Source organism: Leptinotarsa decemlineata, unplaced genomic scaffold (assembly GCF_025532065.1).
Source record: "Leptinotarsa decemlineata unplaced genomic scaffold, Ldec_3_MD MMD2_tig00003736_RagTag_RagTag, whole genome shotgun sequence".
Taxonomy (NCBI): Eukaryota; Metazoa; Arthropoda; class Insecta; order Coleoptera; family Chrysomelidae; genus Leptinotarsa; species Leptinotarsa decemlineata.
The window spans coordinates 7426377-7449705 of NW_027412593.1; the positions used below are offsets into that span (position 1 = coordinate 7426377).

The 23329-nt window shown below is 34.4% G+C and overlaps 1 protein-coding gene across 1 annotated transcript in view; it reads left to right on the forward strand.

Annotated features, from left to right (window-relative positions):
- The window catches only part of LOC141483611 (methyltransferase-like protein 22), a 137496-nt gene that overhangs the window by 46227 nt on the left and 67940 nt on the right, over positions 1–23329 (forward strand). The window contains exon 5 of the mRNA XM_074178378.1: positions 8079–8246. Coding sequence (XP_074034479.1) covers positions 8079–8246 — 168 coding nt within the window. The remainder of the gene's footprint in view (positions 1–8078; positions 8247–23329) is intronic.

Here is a 23329-nt window from a genome sequence, read left to right on the forward strand (position 1 = left end):
TTTTTCCCAAAACCAAACCATTTCAACACCTCGGTACATGTTTCGATCGCATAGTGATCATCTTCAAGAGGAAGATCAAACTAAACATATTTATAATGGTATCCTTTTTCACTAGTTCGGACTTCCATTGTCTATTATATAAAATGATTTGAAATCCCTGAAACAAGTAAAAAAGAATGATTAAAAAAGAATAGTTGAAAATAACAATTATATTAAGCAACAATAAACCTGAAATGAAATGATAGTAAAATAACCTACAAGTAAAAATATAATAATTGAATAAATAAAAATTAAAGGAATGTAAAAAGAAAATAATAAAAATAAAAAGTGTAGAGATTCCAAGTCACGTTAGTTCACGACGTTTCGATTGTTGGTATCTACAATCGTCTTCGGGTGATGACTGGCCAGCGTAGATATACGAAACATATGGAAACCCATCATCAAACGAGAAATGACCAACTCCCGCCAAATCGGTCATCTCTCACGGAATCAGTGAAGCGGAAAGTGGAAAGTAGAGAAAGTGAAAGTATTTCAACGACCTATAAAATAGTCATCTCTCGGAGGAATCAGTCCAATCATCATCGTGAACTAACGTGACTTGGAATCTCTACACTTTTTATTTTTATTATTTTCTTTTTGCATTTCTTTAATTTTTATTTATTCAATTATTATATTTTTACTTGTAGGTTATTTTACTATCATTTCATTTCAGGTTTATTGTTGCTTAATATAATTGTTATTTTCAACTATTCTTTTTTAATCATTCTTTTTTACTTGTTTCAGGGATTTCAAATCATTTTATATAATAGACAATGGAAGTCCGAACTAGTGAAATTCATCACGAAACATTGTCAATCACCTTCAAACAAACATGGTATCCTTATTTATACCATAGATGCCTCTTCTAAGTACCTGACTCTCGAGTGTCTTAAATTAATTTCACAATTTTGCTTTATCTACTAGTCTTAAATTAATTTTACAATGTGTCCTTATGTAATAGTCAGGTAAATCTAATAATTCAAATATTATTTCAACAAGCTATATTGATCAGTCGGTCGGTAGCCAAGCGATTCGGCGTGGGTGCTTTGTTCACTCACTCGAATTGACTGCCGTGTTGGTCGGTGGTTCAAGCCCTAGTCTGAACGATCGATCTTCACTTGCTATCGTCCAACCCGTGTTAGGAATCACACGTTAAGAGGTAAGACCTCGTTAATCCTTAGCTCGTACAAGTTTCCACTTCTGAGGGTTGTCGTTCGTAGGGGTGCGACATCTGGTTAACGAAAAAACATATTTTAAAACAGATTTTTTTTATGGGAAAGAAAGTTTTTGGCTTTCTACTACTCAATCTGATACAAAAAAAAGGAATGAGAGAATCTTCCAAAGAAATGATGGAAGTAATCAATTTGAAAATAAGTAACTCTATACATTTTTTTTATATAGTATACTATTAGGTATTGGTCCGCCATCGTTATTCATACTCTCATAGGCATCTAGATGCCTGTTGTTGTTAACTTGTCTAACTAATCTTAATGAATTGAAGTCTATGAATATTTTTATTCCAAAATATTATGAGCTACTGCTGATTTTTCAGGTCTTCCATATTTTAAGTGTGCTAAGTGTTTCTTATATCTTATTTTAATATATCTTTCTGTCTGTCCATAATATTTTGCATTGCAGTCCTTTCATTTAATTTCGTAAATTCCAAACTTTTCTGAATACTCGACTTTGTTTTTTGGATTTCCTAAAAAGCTCTATAATGTAAGACTTGCTTTGAAAACCACCTTCATACTTAGTTCTTTGAAAATCTTTCCACAGTTCCTCTTGTATTTGTGGTATGGAACTGAGTTTTCATCGTTTTTGAAAGTCGAGTATCCGTTCGTTCCTAACCTAAACTAACTTTTTCTTCCTTATTACATCATCTACAATACCCCTCGAGAAACCGTTAGTGGCTGCTATTTCCTGTTTTTCTTTTGTGAACCTCTCATGTGTAAGAGCACGTTTGTGCTGTCCACAGTGATGTGAACTGTCAGGAATGTACTGTACGTGCTTGTTTCCTTCCTAAATACATAATACAAATCCATATTGGCTCTTACCAAAACGTTAGGAAATTAGTGATAGAAACTAATTCAATCAATTTCATTATTATTGAAATTATTTTTCTCTAGTAATTCCCTGAGGTATTGTAAGGTCTGTGGAATTGGGATGCTAGGAAATAAGGAACTAACATCAAAAGAAACCAAAATCTCACCTTCTTGCAGAACGATGTTTTTTGTATGTTGTATGAACTCTGAGGAGTTTTTTATACTAAAACCTGGTTTCGCAATAGGCAAGCTGTCATATTCCTTAGTGAGCGATTTTGCTATTTGGTAGGTAGGAGATCCAATAGCTGACACGATGGAGCGCATTTATTTTCCTGGTTTGTGGATTTTTGTGAGGAAATATAGTTTTGACACTATTGGGTTGGAAACTTGAAGTGCCGTTTCAGTTGGGGGGAAGTCTGTTGTCGCATTTCTTGAGGACGTTGTTTTTTACTACGGCAATCATCTTTGGTAACGGGTTCCAGGACAATTTCGTTAGCGATGAGAGTATTGACCCTTTCGTAGTAGTCTGATTTATCCAGAATTACTACTTTCTTACCTTTTTCGGCTCTCAAATAAAAATCGTCTTTGTCTTTCCATAGTTTGATAAGTTTCTTTTGGTTTTTATCGTCGTTTATTAAATGTTTCCGTTTATATGTTATCATGTTCCTGGAGACTGAATTTATTCCTGACTTTCTCCTGAATATATTAAATCGAACTTTTAACACCAGCAACGATAACTTCAAGGTATTTCTCGGAAGATGGGATACCAAATTTTAAATCGTTGTTCAAAAGGTTGATCTCTTCCTTATCAAATGATTGTGATGTATTTCCTTTTTAAATAACAGATTTCCATCAATAAAATTCACGTATGAGTTAGAAAATGAAGGAAAGCTTTCATTTATTGACGTTCTGGTTATGAGGAGCCAATATGGAGGGCTAGAAATACGATGTATTTAGAAATGAAACAAGCACGTACAGGTATATTCCAGACAGTTCACATCACTGTAGACAGCACAAACGTGATTGGCTGAATTTTCTAGTGTATCGTCTTTTGACTTTTACTCTTACCCTTGAGAGGTTCGCAATAGAAAATCGTACAATACAGGAAATAGCAGCCACTAACGGTTTCTCGAGGGGTATTGTAGATTATATAATAAGGAAGAAAAAGTTTGTGTTGAGAATGAACGAAATTTCGACTTTTAAAATCGATGAAAACCAAGAAAAATATATCTCAGTTCCATACCACAAGTACAAGAGGAACTTTGGAAAGATTTTCAAAAAACCAGGTATAGAGGTGGTTTTTGAAAAAAGTTATACACTACAGCGCCTTTTAGGAAATCTAAAAGACAAAGTCGAGAATTCGGAAAAGTCTGGAATTTACGAAATTATATGTAAGGACTGCGATGCAAAATATTATGGACAGACAAAAAGATCTATTAAGATATAAGGAACACTTAGCACACTTAAAATATGGAAGACTTGGAAAATCAGCAGTCGCCCATCATATTTTGCAAGAAAACCATTCCATAGACTTCAGTTAATTAAGATTCATTAGACAAGTTAACAATAACAATATCTAGGTGCCTATGAGACTGTAGAGATAAGTAAACATAATAATATGGTGAATAACGAAGGTGGACCAATACCTAATAGTATAATATATAGCTTGTTAAAATTTTATTTTGATTATTAGATTTACCTGTCCATTACATGAGGACACATTGTCAAATCAATTTGAAACTAGTAGATTGGGCAATATTGTGAAATTAATTTGAAACCCTTAGAGAGGTATCTATGGAATAAATATGGATAACATAGTAAGTATTTTTAATTTGATCTTTCATTTGAACAAGATCACTTGGTGATAGAAACACGTGTCGAGATATTAAAATAACGGTATGGTGTTGGGAAAAAAAAGTGTTTTGTGATAATGATAACTATGACATCTATGGCAGTGATAGAAAAACTAAATCCGAATCTTCCAAAGTAAATGAGGTTTATTGTATCGACTGCCAACTGAAACATCGTATTCTGTATCTTTACGGCATTCACTGAAAAGTGCCAATTTAGAGCCTGGAAGCTGAAACCTAGAACTAACTTTAAGTTAGAACCCAAAAACGTTTTATTCCTGATTCAGTACAATAATCCAATTTTTCTATCGTAAAAAAAAATTATGTGTAAAATCCACATATTTTTTTGTGAAAACGATTATTTCTTCAATTTTATCTCTTCAAATTAAGACAGATAACTTCTTTTTCTCTTCCTTCCATACTTTTGAATTTTTTACTTGTCAGGGTTTCCTTCTTACGAATTTGTTATTATCGATTACTTAAAATATAAAAATCTTGATTAGTATAGTTATAGTAAATTTTACCATACGAGAAAATGTCACTGAAAATCTCAACCTAGAATGAGGTCATCTCATCGACAGTATTTCAGGAAAACATCATCTTACAGGAATGTCACCTCCTTTCAGTTAAATACATATATCATCACTTACATTAGTCTTGTATGACCTTTTGAGTAGTGGTCTTGGAATTTCAATATTTCCGTTAATTTTTATGCTGCTGCTATGTGTTTTCAAACTATTTGGAACAGTTCTTATTTGCAGGGAGGCAAATTTGATGCATGTTTTGGCTTTCTACTTTTCCTTCTTGATACAAAAAATGTGGGAAGCTTCCAAAGAAAGGAGGAAAGCAATCAATGTGAATACTGAATTATACAAAAAACACTTTTTTCCACTCAGTTTGTATTCCAAAAATTCGTTATGGAATTGAATCTGATATCATACACAGGATTCCTACATAATATACTAAATCAAAGTAAAATTTTACTTATATGCAACCCTGCCATCCTGACTGCTTTATTCCTTACTAGCTCTTCAGTACAAAATCTGGAAAATATCTTGAAAAAACGCATTCATTTCATTCATTATATGCCTTTATGTCACGGAATGAGTTCAATCTACTCATGTTATCGATGACAGTGCGTGACATAAAGTCGTAATGTGAATGAAATGAATGCTTTTTTATAATGTTATCCAGATTTGGTACTGAAGAGCTCATAAGGCAAGTGTCTTATGGCGAAACCATGTGAGTGAAATTTCACCTCTTTCATCCAGTATATTGATCAGGAATCCTTTGAATGATATCTGAATTATTTCCTTAACGAATGTATGAAATACAAACTGACTGGGAGAAAGGTTTTTTTTAATTCAATGTTTATATAAACATTTTGTATTTGTTTCAAAAGTATTTTTCTTTCGTGCAATTCAATGTTTATATGGAAGTAGCTGTTTGAAGACGACTTTTTCTTCCAGTTTGTGTCTGAAAGTTATTTCTTTGCATAATGTACACATATTTGTATAGATAACTTTTTTGAAATTGATTGCTTTTTTGCTTTCTTTGAAAGATTCCAATATTTTTTGTGTCAAGATGGAGAAGTAAAAGATGGAAAAAACACGTTAATCCAGTCACATCTTAGTGTCAAAATTGATAAATATTTTTTGCTAGTGTTAACAATTAAAGTTGAAGATATTCTGGTGATTATAACCCAGATAACTTCAAGTCATTTTCAGATTATTTGGAAAAAATCGATAAAATATCTTCATACTTCTGTTCATCACAAGAAAACTGGTAATTATAACTATTATTATACTAACAAAATTGTATTCGTTACCCATACAAAAATGTTTTCAGATTCACCATTGTATATAGTGAGGTCTATTAAGTTTGTAAAACATGTTTTTGTTATTAGTTGAACAATCTGAATTTGAAGAACGCTGAAAAAGTTTGTGTATTTTCCATATCAATATTAGATGCACCTAAAAAAGGTTCAAGTCAAACAGTACACAAGGAAGGTTAAAAATGTTGAATTCGTTGGAAAATTAAAATTTTGATAAATACAACACAATATTTTTCATGTCTTTCTATCCAAATTTTGATAATTTTCTGAAAAAAAACTTCATATACATGGGTATATTTCTCTGAGCTTGTTGGCCGTGGTCTGTGGGTTCTTATGAACCACACCTCGTTTACAATGAGGAATCGTACAAAGAGTTCTGATTGTCCTCAAATCAGATCCCACAGAACTGATTTGAATGGTGGAGAAGGCTTCGTTCCTATTGGTTGAATAAAATGACTTGATACGAAAACAACTGAGTCAGGTATCCGAATTTGATTGATGGTAATCACCTCGTCATTTCGGCAGAAATTATGTTTTTGTGTCTGAATTTACAGACTCTTCGAATGCGATTAGTGGGTATCTGCATGTTCCACTACTGCTGATTTATCGGTATGGCCAGGCGACAATTGTTTTTGTATTCAGAAAGCCGGGCACATACACTTCTCTCCGTGATTTAGATGTAGAACGATCCACATCTACAAGTAATCTGGTGATCACTTGGTGTCTCTAAATAAGGCCCTCTGGTATCCTTAGCTGGGCTTAGACTCGTTGGCCTGAATATAAAAATAGGACGATAAACGGTCGGACTGAGGTGAGTGCTTTGCTCCACTCACTCAATCGACCTCTGTGTGAACCGGTGGTTCAAGCTGCAAGGCCGGAATATCGCTTTTCACTTCCTATCGTCCAACCCGTACTAGAAATTGCACGTTGAAAGGTTAGACCTTTAGTCCTTACCTCGCACAAGTTTCGACTTTTGAGAGTTGTCGTTCGTAGAGGAGCGACATCTGGTTAACGGAAAAACAGATTCAGACAGATTTGAAGTAAACTTGGGTCATATTGCTCGCTCGACAGTTTTGTTATACCTTTGAAAGCATTTATCGAATGATTTGAGTTCCTCGAGAAGAGGAACTCAAGAAATTTCAGCAAGGGTATAAAATTGGAAACTGAGCAACTTTATTCTTAGGCATTTTTCGAGATTTCCAAAAAAAACTGATTTTTTTGAGAATTTTCGAAAAGATGTCAAGTTTGATAGGTTTAGAGTAGCATACGAAAAAAGAAAAGATGCTGTTTTTTACTAATTTTTCAAGTACAAACTAACTGCAAAGTCAAATTTTCATGATATCTAATAATAAAAAAAAATCCCTATGTCGCGAACTTCATGTCAAAGACTATATATGACATGCATATGACGTGCTACAGGTACAGGTAAAAAACACCTCATCCCTTGCCTCTATGCAGACCTACGACTTTGTAGGTACGTGTGGCAGATACCCAACGGAAAAACAGCAACTAACCCAGCTAAGGCCGTGCAGAAAGTTGAAGTAAAACCATCAGGCACCTGTGCAACGTCTTCAATTTGGAAGATTAGTCGCAAGTTATTTCCCAAGCAGCTATTAATAGATAGACAGATATACCGGTTTCGGGGTACTTGCCTCATCATCAGTACCGGACATGGTCTCTTCAGAACGGAGGCAACCGTCTTTGTTGTTGGTGATACAACTGCCGGAATAGATTTTCAATCATTGGAACACACTTGCAGACCGGTTTCGGGCTGTTTGGCCACTCGTCAGTGCAAGGTAGTGTATATCAACATAAAGTCGATGATTTCCGATATGGGGCGACGACAAACCTGTTGTTTGTTGTATGCTTCAGCTTAGTTCGAGGAATGATACTCTGAAAGAATTTGATTTTCAGTTATCGGAAATCATCGACTATTGCGGCAGTTGTATTGCCAACAGCATATGCAGGAATAACTTCAGTGAAGAAGAGAGCCAGGGGAGTAGTTGTTTTCTGATAGATGTCAGTCCATTAACCTACAGTGTAGGGAGTTGAGACTGGCCTGAACAAATTGTGTTTTTAGATTATATGAAATATGAGAAAAAAAAACCATCACTTCTACTCCTAACTTCTAAGAACACTTGACATTTACCGCGTATGTTTCTATTAGTCTCTTTTCAAATGCTCCCTATTGAAGCTGAATATTTTTAACATCACTGCAACTTTATGTATTTTCTGGATAAAAACGTGCAGCTGCTCTTACGAGATCATGGAGGTTATCGCAAAAAATTATAATGCAACAATGTGTATTTTCAGATATTAATAGAGGAGATATTCTCGGTCTCATCGAACGCAACGTCAAAAGAAACAAAAACATCTGCAGACATCGTGTTGAAGTACTAGAGCTGGATTTCATGTCGTCAGATATACCGGATGAGATAGTTCGGCACCTGCCGAATGTTTCTTTGATTATAGCAGCTGACAGTAAGTGTCCTAGATAACTAAGATGTATTCATCAAATACAGTGTTGAGAGAAAAATATTCTATTTCCTTGAATTGAACTTTAAAATATCGGTTCAACCCCCTATGAATTTATTTGGATATTTCAAAAATGTTATGTTGGTTATGTTGTTTGTATTTGATATTGAGCATTGAAAGATTTGCGTCACATGTGTCCTTCATTTGTATTGAATCACTGATTATTTGTAAGTAAGATGTATATTCGTGAATTTTTTTGTGCAGCCTTACTTACAATAATTCACAATTATGATAAAGACAAAAATTTTGAGCCTGGCAGATGTGAAACATCGAAATAATTTTGTATAAATATTATGCATGAAAGAATAGATTACGACAAAAGTATTGAACATAACATTATTATTATTTACGCTAAAAAAACATAAAAGTATTGATAGAAACTGAATTATTAGAAACTGATACTATTAGAATAATGCTCTTACACAAAATTGCATTTATATAATGCCAGAAATTACTTTTAGACAGCGTCTAGTCAGGCGAATTTTGAAATAGCTCTATATAAATAAGACTTTTGGCCCTGATAAAGTGCCCGTCATCGTACTTAAAAAGGGCGCAAATGAACTCGCACAAGTATGTTGCAGACTTTTCAACCTGTCTTTCAAAAATGGGGTTTTTCCTTCTTGTTGGAAGATTGCTCCCATTCAGCCTGTTCCAAAAGGGCAAGAACAATTTTCCAAATAACTATAGACCACTCGCTTTGCTATTAGTGATATCGAAAATCGTGGAAAAAGTCGTAAACCGTCATATCCTTGAATATTTGGAAGGCTTCAACATATTGAGCGATCGTAAATATGGCTTACGGAAACAAAGATCAACAGGCGACCTATGGTATGTCACCCATATTTGGAATAACGCAATAGAGAAACATGGAGAATCAAGAGCTGTTGCGTCTTTGACCGTGTGTGGCATGAAGGTTTGCTGACCAAACTTCGATGCTATGGCTTGTCGGATCATTTTTGTGTATGTCTCTTCAGATTCCTGAACGAACGTTTCCTGTAAGTGGCCGTGTATGGATATATCTTGAATACTTTTACCATCAACGCTGGTGTTTTCCAGGGATCCATATTGTCTCCAACCCCCTTTTTATTGGACTTATTGGAAAAAACCAAGGATCGAATATATTGAAGTTATTGAAAAAAACCAAGGATCCAATATATTGCTTTGCTGACGTGCTGACGGCAGCACACTTGTCTTGTCATTCCATTTGGATTCCAGGACATCTGCTACGCAGGCACATCTTCACCGGCAGCAGGAGGTTGCATATCTTAATGAGGATCTAGAAGAGAGTTTGAATTGTGGTGAGAGTAACCAGGTTCACTTCAAAACCCAGGCATCGGTTTCCTCCAAGAAGATAAATGTCTCAGAACTGGATATAATAATGTCAGGTCAGACAATACCGCTTTCTGCTTCGATAAGTTTGTTGGGGGATGAAATGGAAGCCAATATGTCGCTGGAGTTGCAGAAGCTGATTTTCAAATGTTAGGAACGCTATCCCGAAGCAGAAAACTGTACACACCTCAAAAAATTCTGATGCTTTATAAAGCTCAGATCAGACCTTTCTGGAGTATTGTTCTCATGTATGGAGCTATGTCCTTTAACATATCCTGAAGTTGCTGAATTTCATCCAGGAAAGAGCCATCTGCCAGATTGGAGACGCGAACATCACGTGCAACCTTGAAAGACTGGAACATCGAAGAGAGGTTGAAGATTTGTCTCTTTTCTATAGATACTTTCACGGAAAGTGTTTAAGTGACTTGGCATATTTGATTCCACCAAAAGCGGTACATATCAGAAATTCGCGACGGACTGTGGCTGCTCATTGTTTCGAGGTTCAAGTTAGTACACCTGCAATTCCACTGTTTGAGAACTCTTCCATCTGGAGAACTGCGTTTATGTGGAATAAACTTCCTGAGAACGTTTTTTCAAATGGATTTAATTTCCAGCAATTCAAATCCAATCTAAGTCTCTACTTTCACACAGGTAACGCTCTGAGACCGCCTTAAGGATTTTCCTGTAGTGCTTGTGTTTTGTCGTTAAAAAATGTCGTGTCTTTGTCTGATCTTGGTGATGTCTAGTTTCAATAATAACATTTTGTGACCCCTGTGATCATTGTTGGGTACTGAAATATTTTTAAAAAATATGTCAAATACATCGTGAATTTTTAATGTGGCTTTATTATATTACTGAAGTCAAGATTCTTAGCTAGTTATTGTAGTATATATCTAAAGATCGTAAATTATATGAATATTAATAATGGAACGTTTCAATATATATTTCATCATCATTAGAAAATTGAATAATTAGTTGAATAATTTTTTGATGTTCCTGTTTGTAGTATATTAATTTAGTGGATCACTCGGTACTTCAGTTTATATTTGAGGACGTCAGTTTTTTAGAGGAAAGAAACAGTAGGTATCGGGGAGTATGTATGTATGTAAAAAACTCAATTTAAAAACGAATGCTTCTCCTGGTGACATTATTCTATTTTTAGGTTAGTCACTAGTGACATTTCAGAAAAAAGCGGTTGGTGTTTGCCGTCGCCTACTATTTCAAATTCGTAATACACCGCCAAAAACCAATTTACGATCTAAAGAATGAAGGTTAAAAACATTTGAATTACTTCATGAATATGGACTGCATCAGTCGGTCGTACCAATCATATCGTTAACCTTAAAAACGTAAAATACAGTGATATGTAACCAAAAAGCAGCTCCGTACATTTTTTAACATTTTTATAAGAAAAATGTTGATTATTGAAGTGAAAAGTGTTATAGAAGGAGGAATAAGGTGTAAAGGTGACCTAGTGAATAAATGCTTGTGTTTTTAAATAGTTTATTTAGTGAAAAAGAAGGCTGAAAGTTGCCCTTTTCTGAACTTTGAAGGGTCGTAACTTTTTAAATAAGGGAGAGCGCCGCTTTTTTCTTTCGGATTCGTAATCTACGCATCAAAATACGTAAGTACAGTCAAAAATTTTTTCAAAATCGCCGGGTGTCCACATAACGAAAATTTACCGATTTTTTCAATATTTTCCAACTAAGAATTACAAATGATTTTTTTATGCATGCACTCGAAGATTTGAAGTTTTTATTAAAAAAAAATAGTTCTATTTTTGAACTCGGTTTGGGCACCTTCACTAAAGGTGTGATTACCATAAATTTAAAAAATGAAAATGTCACACCAAAGTTTTTCCGAGCTCGACCGCTTCTTTTTGCGATTAGAGAAAAGGTTGGAAAGGAGCTGGATAGATTACAACAATTAGGTGTTATAGAACCGATTGATTATAGCTCTTGGGGAACACCGATTGTACCCGTTTCAAAAAGGGATGGTTCAGTGAGGATATGCGGAGACTTCAAGGTAACTCCTAATTCTGTGATTGAAATAGATCAGTACCGTTTGTCGAGAATCGAAGAATTATTTGTGAAGTTACAGGGGGAAACACATTTCACGAAATTAGATTTGACAAATGCATATACCCAAGTGTGCTTGGATGAATAATCAATAAATTTGGTGACCTTATCAACACACAAAGGCATTCCGGCTAAATTTCCAAAAATTAATGGAATCATTATTAGAAGGGATACTCCAGGAGTAGTCGTTTTCTCAGATGATATTTTGGTAAGTGGGTGTAATCGACCAGAACATCTGTCTAGACTGAATCAAGTTCAAACAAAATTGCAAGAAGCAGGGCTGAAAATATTATTGAAAAAGTGTGAATTTAAAAAAAATAAGATTTCATATTTGGGGTTTGATATCGATAAGGAAAGTTTACATACTTCACCGGAAAAAGTAATGGCTATTAAAAATGCTCCGAAGCCAGAAAATATTACTCAGTTAAAATCATGGTTAGATCTTATTAATTATTATGGTAATTTTGCTGAATTTATCGACTATATTACATCCATTATATGATTTACTTAAATCTGACACAGATTGGTGTTGGTCCACTGAATGTGATGACATTTTTAATTCTAGAAAATCGATGTTGATTTTCTCCCCCGTCTTAATTCATTATAATGCAAAACTACCTTTGAAACTTACAACAGATGCTTCTAGTTATGGAGTTGGGGCAATATTAACTCATATTATGCCGGATGGCACTCATATGAAACATAAACCTGTTTCGTATGCATCATGTACTTTATCGACGGCAAAAAAAATATTCTCAAATTGAAAAGGAAGCTCTGGCCATTATTTTTGGATTAGAAAAATTTGATCAATATCTTTATGGCAAGGAATTTCTATTAGAAGTAGATCACAAAACACTTTTTGCTATTTTTCACCCGCAAAAGGGTATTCCACAATTTTCTGCAAATCGTTTACGGCGCTGGGCGGTTATATTATCAAATTATGATTATAGAATTACATTCGTACGATCAGAAGATAATTTGGCCGATAGTTTGTCATGGTTACCTCAACCCAGTAGGGAAACTAAAAATAATAGTGAAATTGAAGAAGTTGATTTATTAATTTTTTTACAAATAATGATTATTTTCCTATTGATTTCAAACGAGTATAAAAAGAAACAGTAAATGATGATTTGTTATTGCAAATTTTAAAATATGTAAAGTCCGGTTGACCTGGAAAAATTAAAAATGAATATAAAGATTTTTATATATTTCGAAATGAACTTCCTTCAAAACTAAGATCATCAGTTTTGAAAGAACTCCATTTATCACACATGGGTATAGTCAAAATGAAAAGTTTAGCGAGATCTTTTTTCTGGTGGCCGGGACTTGATAAAAATATAGAAGATATATGAAGCGGTACTTACGAAATGGCCTTGGTCAAATGAAACTTGGTCTCGTCTTCACATTGATTTTATGGGACCATTTTCACAAAAATATTTTTTTATTATGGTGGATGCTCATTCCAAGTGGATTGAAGTTTATCTAGTGGCATCGATCACTGCCAAAGCAACCATTGAAGTTTTGAGAACTACTTTTGCTCGTTTTGGACTTCCACGGAAAATTGTTTCAGATAACGCACCTACATTTTGTTCAAACGATTTTCAGATTTTTTTAAAACTAAATAATATTGAACATGTCACCTCCCCTCCTTTTCAACCTTCGTCGAACGGTGCGGCCGAAAACTCGGTGAGAACCATTAAAAACGATTCAAAAAATTCTCTTGAAAAAAATAGATCCATAGATTTGAACAAAGTGTAGAATAATTTTCTTTTCGATTATCGTAACGCGGTCCACTGTATTACTTCACGATTCGATATTCTTTTACCAGAAAAAAATTTAAAGAAAAGTTGCAAGAGAGTTTAAGAAACAAAAACATTATCATACAGGTAAAAGATTTATAGATCTCAAGGAAGGAGATTTGGTTATTGTTAAAAACTATCAAAATGTAAGGAATCCTGCTTGGATAAAAGGGGAAATAATACAGAGATTAGGAAAATTGATGTATTTAGTGAAAATTCCTGAACTTGGATATGTGTGGAAGAGACATTTGAATCAAATAAAAAAATATACTTTCAAGGAAGCTTCTCTACCAACGCAAGTATATAATGAGACAAGTGATTCAAACGCCGTTTCCATGCAACTTAGTCAAGAAACAAGGGAGAATATAGACAGTAAAAGTAGTTACGAGGAAGTACTAGAGACCTCCCATTCACCTCAGCGTACAATGGCCAAGACGTGAAATAAAAGCCGTAGATCGGTTAGAATATCGAAAATTGTAATTTTTTTTTTGTCTAAATTATGGGTATTTTGTTTTTTAATTTTTCAGGAGGAAGTATTGTAGTATATTGATTTAGTGGACCACTCGGTAATTCAGTTTATATTTGAGGACGTCAGTTTTTTAGAGGAAAAAACAGTAGGTATCGTGTATGTATGTAGTCGAGTGATTTCAATTATTGGTATCGAGTCTCAATACATCACACTGTTAATAACAAATAAAAAAAAACATTCGTGCGTCACTCGCTATCAGCTGATTTCGAAATACAAATCTGTCAGTCTTTATGAAATTTATTTTTCAGGCAATTGATTCAGTGCATTATTTTTCATAAAAATGAAATTGAAATCAAATAATAATCTATTGGAAAAATAGCATGTACTAGTAAAATTGTGTGAATTTTAATTCATCAAGAGAGTAGGTTTTACATTTAATCACCCTTGAGGCAGACTAAATATACGCGAGCTTAATGCACAGATAAATGCACACCTCAATCATAAAATATAGAAATTCAATCAACTGATAACTTGATAGTGTGTTGTCGTAATGTGATTTTGCTTTCTTTGCAGGAGGCTGCTCACTATCACTTTCTAAATTACCACTGTCAGACATATTTTCACGTATTTTAAAAAATTATTCATTCAGTAAAACACATATGTATCCGAGCTCAGTGTCGCGAGAGACCATGGCGACCAATTGGCATGGTATACGTCGCCACCCCAGCAATCGGTTTTACGTGCGGCTATGGATGTTTCAAATTAACAAAATTAAAGGCTTTCTTTGAGTTTCATGCAGTCCACCGTACTGACTATTTGATGCAAAAACTTGATTATTGAAATGACGTTCTTTCACTATCATGAGCGTTCAAATGTGGATATAAATGATTTAAATGCTCGATATCCGAGAATTTTCTAACTGATCCGTTCTTATTAGTCAGTGGGCTATGCTTGAAGACTGACAATAAACAAATCTAAAGAAATTAACTTTAAACGTTCAAGCCAGTCTCGGATATACCTACCATAACTAAAAATCGGAATTCTTTCAGAGTATTTCACTACTCCTCCTAAGTTGGAGTGAGGTTAATCTTGTCCACTAGATGGAGTGACATTTTGTTGTTCGCTCTGTAGTTGTTTTCTGATAGGCGTCAGTCCATTTAACCTACTGTGTATATCCGAGACTGGCTTGAACGTTTAAAGTTTATTTATTCATAGATTCAACTGATTCGTGACTTATCCGCAGTTCTTGATTAATATCTCTTGAAGAAACTTTTTCATCACGCTGAAATATAGTAAAAACGTCAATATATTTCCTTCTTGCCTAAAACGATTCTCAACATACGCTGTCTGTTCGAAAAATAAGACGTATTTTCTTTTTTCTCAAAAAATAAGGCGTATTTTCTTTTTTCTCAAAAAATATTCATTTATTCATCAATATATATATTTTGTTCCCTTCAAAGTCCCCCTCAGATATAATACACTTGTGCCAACGTTTTTTCCAATCCCCGAAGCAGTTCTGATATGCACATTTTGGTATGTCCTTGAGCTCTCTCTTTGATTCGGTTTTTTTATATTCAGCCGTCCCAAAACGCCATTCTTTCATGAGTCTCTTCAATCTTGGGAACAGGAGAAAGTTGCAGGGGGCCATATCTGGTGAAAACGGTAGCTGAAGCATGATTACGGTGGCCAAGAACTCCTGATGCACTATGCCACGGTAATCGAAGAAATCGGAGAGTGTTTCGATGAAAAATCAAACTGAAATTCAATGGAAATTAAGTCTGCTCAGAAAGATGATGCCATTGGCATTACCAAGTGTGTGTGTTTTGTTCTCCAAAGAAGTTCTGATGGAAATCAGAGTGAAATATTATGCATCTATGCTATTCATGACACACTTGAAATCAGTAATTGATTTTTGAATTATTCTACATTTTTCTCAATAGTATTCAATCAGCATTCTTTATTTTGAAAACATATTGCCAGTAAATGATTTTCTCTCAAATAATTACAGTTGAACACGAAAATATAATTTTGTCGAATTATCTCATTCATATCCATCACTTGAATCACTAAAACTTGTGATTGTAATTTCATGACTCTACTATCATGGCCACCTATGCAATATCCAAAGTGTCTCGTAAAAATTAACCAGATTATGTTTTTCAACATTACATTCCAATCCAAAATATTTCATAAATCCAAACATGTAAAGATATACAGGGTTTTCTATTGGAAAATTTGAAACCAGAGTTATTTTTGGTGAAATCGAATGTGACCAGATAATTAAAAATGTTCGAACATTCTACTATTTACAAAAAACAAATCTCATTTCAATACACCCACTATTCTGGAAGTTATTTAACGTCTAATAGATTACGGTCTGTAATACAAAGGAAGGTCTCGAAAAAGAAATAGGCATCATCAAAAATGACCTTCAACGGAATGGTTACTCCAGAGTGATGGTAGAACAGGCTTTAGCTAGAAGACAGCAAGAGCTCCACAAGGAAGAGAAGCCGCCACAACGTGTACTTGTACTTCCCTACATCAGAGGATTATCGGAAAGGATAAGAAGGATTGAGTCCAAGTATAACATCAGGACCTGCTTCAGATCTGGGAATACTATCCGTAGCAGCCTCACAAAAACCAGGCCACTAAACGTGGACTGCGATTTCAAGAATTGCATTTACCGGATACCCTGCGAGTGCGGAGAATCATACATCGGTGAAACTAAGAGGCCATTGAAAGTTCGTATTGCTGAGCACAAGAAACACACACAGCGAGGAGAAACCAGCAAATCCGGAATAGCAGAGCATGTTTGGACTTATCAACATAATATCAAGTAGGCTGAAGCTGAAATCAACCACAAAGAATAACACTGGTTTAGGAAAAAATTCAAGGAATTTAGGCATTTAGTCAAGCTAGCGTAGATATACGTAACATATGGAAACCTCTTATCAAGAGAAAAACGACTAACTCCCGCCAAACGGTCATCTTCCGCTAAAACCAAAGAAGCGGAAAGAGGAAAGAGGGGATAGGTGAAAAATGAAAGCACCCGAATGACCTATAAATAGTCAGATTTCGGATATCAACAATCGAAACGTCGTGACGTAACTTGGTTTAGAATTTTATAACTTTCATTTTTATTTTTCATTTTTGATTAATAATATTTTTTAATTTTCATCTTTTATTAATGATTCAATTTTAATTTCTGGTTGTAGCTTGTATGTTATTTCCTTGTAATTTAAGTTTTTTGTTTTAATAAAATTGTTATTTTCGGTTAATCTTTCATTTTTTTCAGGGATTTCAAATCAATTTATATTATATTAGACAATGGAAGTCCGAACTGATGAAATACACCACGAAACATTGTCAACCACCTTCAAACAAACGTTGTTTGTTTATGGTTACAAATTTAACTGAATGGTGGTGTGCATCTAAACCAATACAAAATAAACAAATCCATATGTAACTGAAATAATGAAAGTAATGTTTCCCTTTCATAAAATGGAATATATGACTTTTCACATACAAGCAATTTTCAGGAAATCGGTGAAACGAAGGAATCTTTTTACACGTGTCACGTTTTCCCTTGAGGGTGCCAGCAATGAGCCATGTAATGACCACTAGATAAAGTTCCGCCGTTATTGGAGAATGCGAAGAGAGTATTTGAATGGAAAACGTTTATTGATTGCTCTTAGTCGTGTTAAGAGTTGGGAGGTTGGATGCTATGTAGGGGCCCTGCTATAGACTTATGCCTCTTCAGGGACGGGGTTAGTTTACCAGGTTATTTTTGATTTGGCTTTAAAATATTTTCCTTTTTCTAAGTTAGTTCATCTAGATGTGTTAGTAGTTAGTTTCTAACTGTGTCTTCGAAAGTACAGTTATCGTTTATGAGGAGTCATTCCCATACAACTGAAATGAAAACTCCAATGAAGTTGTATGTGAAACAATGCTAGAATCACAAACACTACACTGCGAACAATTCTCATGATTCTTGAAATGTGAATGGGACACCTCTGGAATGCACCAAGTTGTACACCTCTCGAATGTACCGATTAGGAGATCCCTGGGATGTACTACATAGGCTGAAAAGTCTAGGGCCTAACACATATATGGCGCTAGTCTTATCGCATTCACCCCTTTTTCAGTTAGTGCTGACCTTCATGTTATTCTACTATGAGTTATTGTGGTAAGAGTGACACTTCTTCTGTTATTTTCAAAAAAATTTCGTGTTTCAATTTTACACTGCTCCTTGATGGTAAAAATACCGTTAAAGCGAAGCAATGGTTCGAAAAGTGTTATAAGGACTCCGCTCCATCAGAAACAACAATTAAACGTTGCCTTGCTAACTTCAAACGTGGTCGTAGAAACACCGATGATGCAGATCGAAGTGGACGTCCAAATGAGGCAGTAACACCAGTAAACATAAAAAATCCACAAAATCGTTTTGAATGATTGAAAAGTGAAGTTGCGTGATTAAGCTAACATCATTAAGATATCAAACGAACTCGTTGGCTTTATATTGCATGAGCATTTGAATATGAGAAAGCTCTGTTCAAAGTTGGTGCTACGCGAGCTCACTGTTGACCAAAGACAAGAAAGACTTGATGATTCTGAGCAGTGTTTGGCCATGTTTAAACATAACAAACCAGACTCACTTCACTCCAGAATCAAAACGATCGTCTTCTGAGTGGAGAGCAATAGGTGAACCTCGTCCTAAGCGCCCGAAAGCACAACAATCGATTGGAAATGTTATGGCCTCGGTATTTTGAGATTTGCGTGGTGCGATATCCATCGACTATTTTGAGAAGGGAAATGCCATCAACAGTGAATATTATATAGTATTATTGGAGCGTTTGAAGGTCGAAACTGCTGAAACTGAGGCCCATTTTGAAACAAAGGATTTATCTTTTCCATTTTCTCCATTGAAGTTTATGGATCGCGAGAAGCTAGTAGTTTGAGGTGTACGAACACTAAAATTTGGATTTCGTCGTATGAAAGCAATATGCCAGTCTTCACTTGCATGTTCAGTCAAGATCTATTTTGCTGGGTAGGATAGGTTATTACAATTTGCAAATTGATAAGCTAATTTGCGTAGATCTTCTGTGGTCAGTCCGAAATATAAATCCACAGCACTTTCGCAATATTTAGCTTGCTTTTACTCCTGTTTTTCATTAAATAATTTGTTGTAAGAATTGTATCCAACCCGAGGCTGTGAGTTTTCACGTAACTATTTAACATAGAAACATGGCACACACCATAATCTTTAGCCTAAATAGATTGATTAGTAACTATTACTTTCCTAGCTGCTTCTTCATAGATAACGTTTGGTGTTAACACCCCCTTTTCGGTTTTCTTGGCCTTGGCTTCACTATTTTTGATAGATCCAGAAAATAATTCAACTTCATTAGAAAATAATATAATGGGAGTCATTTGTAACATGTTACAAGCGGCACCGCAGTCTGTGTTACAGTCGACACAGATGATTTTTGTATACATTATGCCTTTCGTAGAATATGTGAGCTATATAGTGAACGAAAGTAAAGATGATAAAAAATGGTACTTACTTTGAAATATTTTAGAGTTGAGATTTGAATGGTAAAATAAACAATTTGTGGCACATCAACTCAAATTTACTAATATAGTCAAATGCAAACATGTGACTGTAACTTACTAAGCTACAGCCAACTCTGAAACTATGTTGGGTGATTAGAGGTAGATACCCGTGTTTCCCTTTAGTGTTTCATCGATTTCCGTCAAAAATGGTTTCGATTTCCCTGTTAATTTTCATGTAGACTTCATGTTACTTCCTATAGACTGCATGTTACTTACTCTTCTTGTAGACTCTCCAACAGGTAACGCTAAAATTATTGAGTATTTTTTTGCATATTGTTGAACCAATGCGGTAGTGATATCGGCAGAATGTTATTGCCGTACTATTTTCATTCCTTCATCCCTGATTCGATTCAACCACCCCCCGAACAACTGTTATTCAAGCACGAAGTGTCAAAGATTTCCCTGCTCGTTCGAAAGAAATCACTTCGTCGTGGAACGTACGGAAATTTTTATTGGAAAACTTTTTCGATCATTGTTTGTTCCTCCGAGTCCAACTTTTACAAATTTTCTAAACAGTGTTACCGTTCAATCTCGTTCTTTCTTTAAATTACGACTTTGTGATATTCTAAATTGAAAAATTCAGATACCCTACGATTAAGAAAAAGGAATAACATCTATAGTGTCCATTCGCCAATGATAACGTTACTGATAAAAATAAATTAGCTTCAGATATTTATTTTCGATTCAGAAAGTGGGTTCGAAATAGATTTTTCTATCAATCAGATGACGTTCCTCATAACATCGACTCTCACTAGTCGACTTGTATATGCTGACGATTAATAAGATCTTAGTTTCAAACGTATTATTTCTAGCATGGTTAAGAATACTGCATATTTTGACCAAGTCCTCACAATTATCCATTTTCGTATTCCGTATAAAGGTGCGAATTGAAAAATGTGTGTCTATTGATTAGTCTTTTTGAAATTGAAATTGATCTAAACTTCAATGTCAATTATTTATCTTACTCGCATATCAGGCAGTATCATTTAAGATTGTCAAAAATCAATTCATTTTTTTTATGAAAACACAAAAAACAAATAAGTGAGCAGAAACATATAATTAAAACCTTTGACATAAAATTAATCTAATGATAACAGTTTCTGGACAATGTAACAAAAATACTGTGTTTCCACACGCGTTTCGCTAACCAACATAGGATCACCAAGAGGTGACTAAAACTTGGTTTGCTGAAGGCGTTATGAGAGACGGTATTGTTGTTCTTGTGTGAGAAAATTGTTTTCAATGGATACAATTAAAGTTGGGAGAATTAGAAGTATATGGATTATTTCCATTCTGGAGAAAAACATTACTAGTTCACCATAGTTGAAAATTCTAAATACTGAAGTTTGTATTCAAGAAACTTATATGAAAACGTACGACAAACTTTGATTTTGGTTTTGTCAATATGTTTCACATGACGTTGTAGATATTTCATTAAGTAGAAAAAAGAGAATTTGATATTACCAGTTACCGTTATAATTTTAGAAACAGAAAAAGTAACCAATTCTATATTCATGTCATTGAAATAATTATAATTGGATTTTTTCAATGGTTTCATTTCGACTGCACTATATTCAATTGGTTAATATACGATGTTATTTATACTTTTCGAAAATTCAGATAAGTAAATGATTTCAGTTCATGATAATTGATGTCGTGAGAACCTCAGAATAAAGTGTTTTTTGAATACATTAGTTATGGATAAGTATCGGCCAATTCCATCATATATTTAATGATAATTGAATAATTTTCCAGTCCGTTGATCTCAAATTCATAGACAAAATCATTGGTTTGATTTCCTTCAATATACTGTTTTTCACAGAAACATAAATAAATAATATGAAGTAAAATCAATATTTCGAATTCAAATCCAAACTTAAAAATTTATGTAAAACAGGATCATCGATTTATTCTCATTTTAACCAGTTGATCGCTTTGAAATTATGAACTTTGCCTAGCCTTCAATTGTTTCGTTATTTTTTGCATTGGGGGAAATGAAAATATTCCAAAAATTCATTATAGAAGTTGAGAAAATTGAAAAACTGATATTAAAAACTGAAATTTCATAAAAACTTCCGAATTGGCATCTTTCTCAGGAATAGCATCCACAAACTATACAGATAGGGTCTATACAGAGGTTCTCAAACTTATTTCGTCTAACGCCCACTTTGAAAATCAGTTACTTTGTAGCACCCCCATTTTTTTCACCTTAGAAACCTCAATAACAAATTAGTCTCGCTTGGGATTTAATTAGACCTGTAGTCTAAACGGGACTTTCACCAGAACAAGTAATGATAATCCAACTTTACAATATCAAAAATATCGTTCATTCAAAATAACAATAATCAACATTGAGTAATAATAATACAACTTCACAATATTGAGAGTATCTTCCACCTATTCAAAAGTAACTAATGAATAACATTTGTTTCAAAACTAATCTAATGTGATGGATGAATCTTATGATTTCTAACAAGACCTTCTTAACACAACTTTGGAGTATTGTTCTCATGTATGGAGCTCTGCCTCCCAGCATACCCTGAAGTTGTTGGATTCCATTCAGAAAAGAGTTATTCACCTGATTGGAGACGCGAACATCACGTGCAACCTTGATAGCCTGGAACATCGAAGAAAGGTTGGAGATTTGCCTATCTCTTAATCATATTCGAGCGTGAATTCAAAAACGATTTGTAGTTACGTCATTAATAATAAAACTTTATGATTTTTTCTAATGTCAATTATAATCGGATTTGTGCAAGTAATAATTTTCTACATTTATTTTGTACATCTTTACAACATTGTTACGAACTACTCAAATAATATTATGTACCCTTGTTCATCTGTCCAATAGCTGAGGTGCGTGAACTCGTACCCAAGCTCAAGTGTCGGTCGGGGTGGGTCCACGAGATCAATTTTATTAGATTTTTCTGAGTTGATATTAATGGGCGCCACTAGTTATCAATGAGCCAGTCTTAACTAGTAGACTGCCCAGGGTGACTGGGTATGAACAGACAAATCGGAACGATATAAAGATGATTAACAAGTATATTACAATAATAATCAGGATTACGCGTATCGGTATAAATTACTAAATAATCAATTCACACAAAGGAAGGACTGCCCCTTAACATCTAATATATTTTTACTCATAACAACAACAAAAAGTCAAAACAAACTCAGTTAACGCGCCGCAGTGACGTCACGTTGTCGCTTACACGTTACCTTAGGACCAAAACACATAATACAATTTCTTTTTAAATAAGAACGTCGTTGAAATTCTCTTCAAAATCCCTATTTTATTTGTATTGTTCTTGCTTAAATTAACGGATCAGAGGGCTTAAATAAAATGGTATCGACTAATAATTCAATAGAGCTGGAAGACCATTTCAAAACTTGCAATTTGAATAAGTCAGCACTCCTAACAACTACAAGTTCTACAGTTTTCTCCGGAGAATTCAGACGGGAAATTGAGTTGAGAGCTACTGATTTCGCTTGCCAAAGACAGCAATATTGCATGTAGAAGCAAATGGCTACTTCATTAACTTCCACATCAAGTTCAATCAGGAATAGTGGCCCCCTCACTGGAACCCTATAAATTGCACAAAAAAATTAAGTCACTCACCAGTTGTTCTTGAATACGTATTAAGTTACCTCTTGAGGGTCCTTACGTCCACAAAACCTCTCGAATCCAAAATGAGTAACAAAGGAAAAGCCCCAACTGCTTACACAGTATCTTATCCA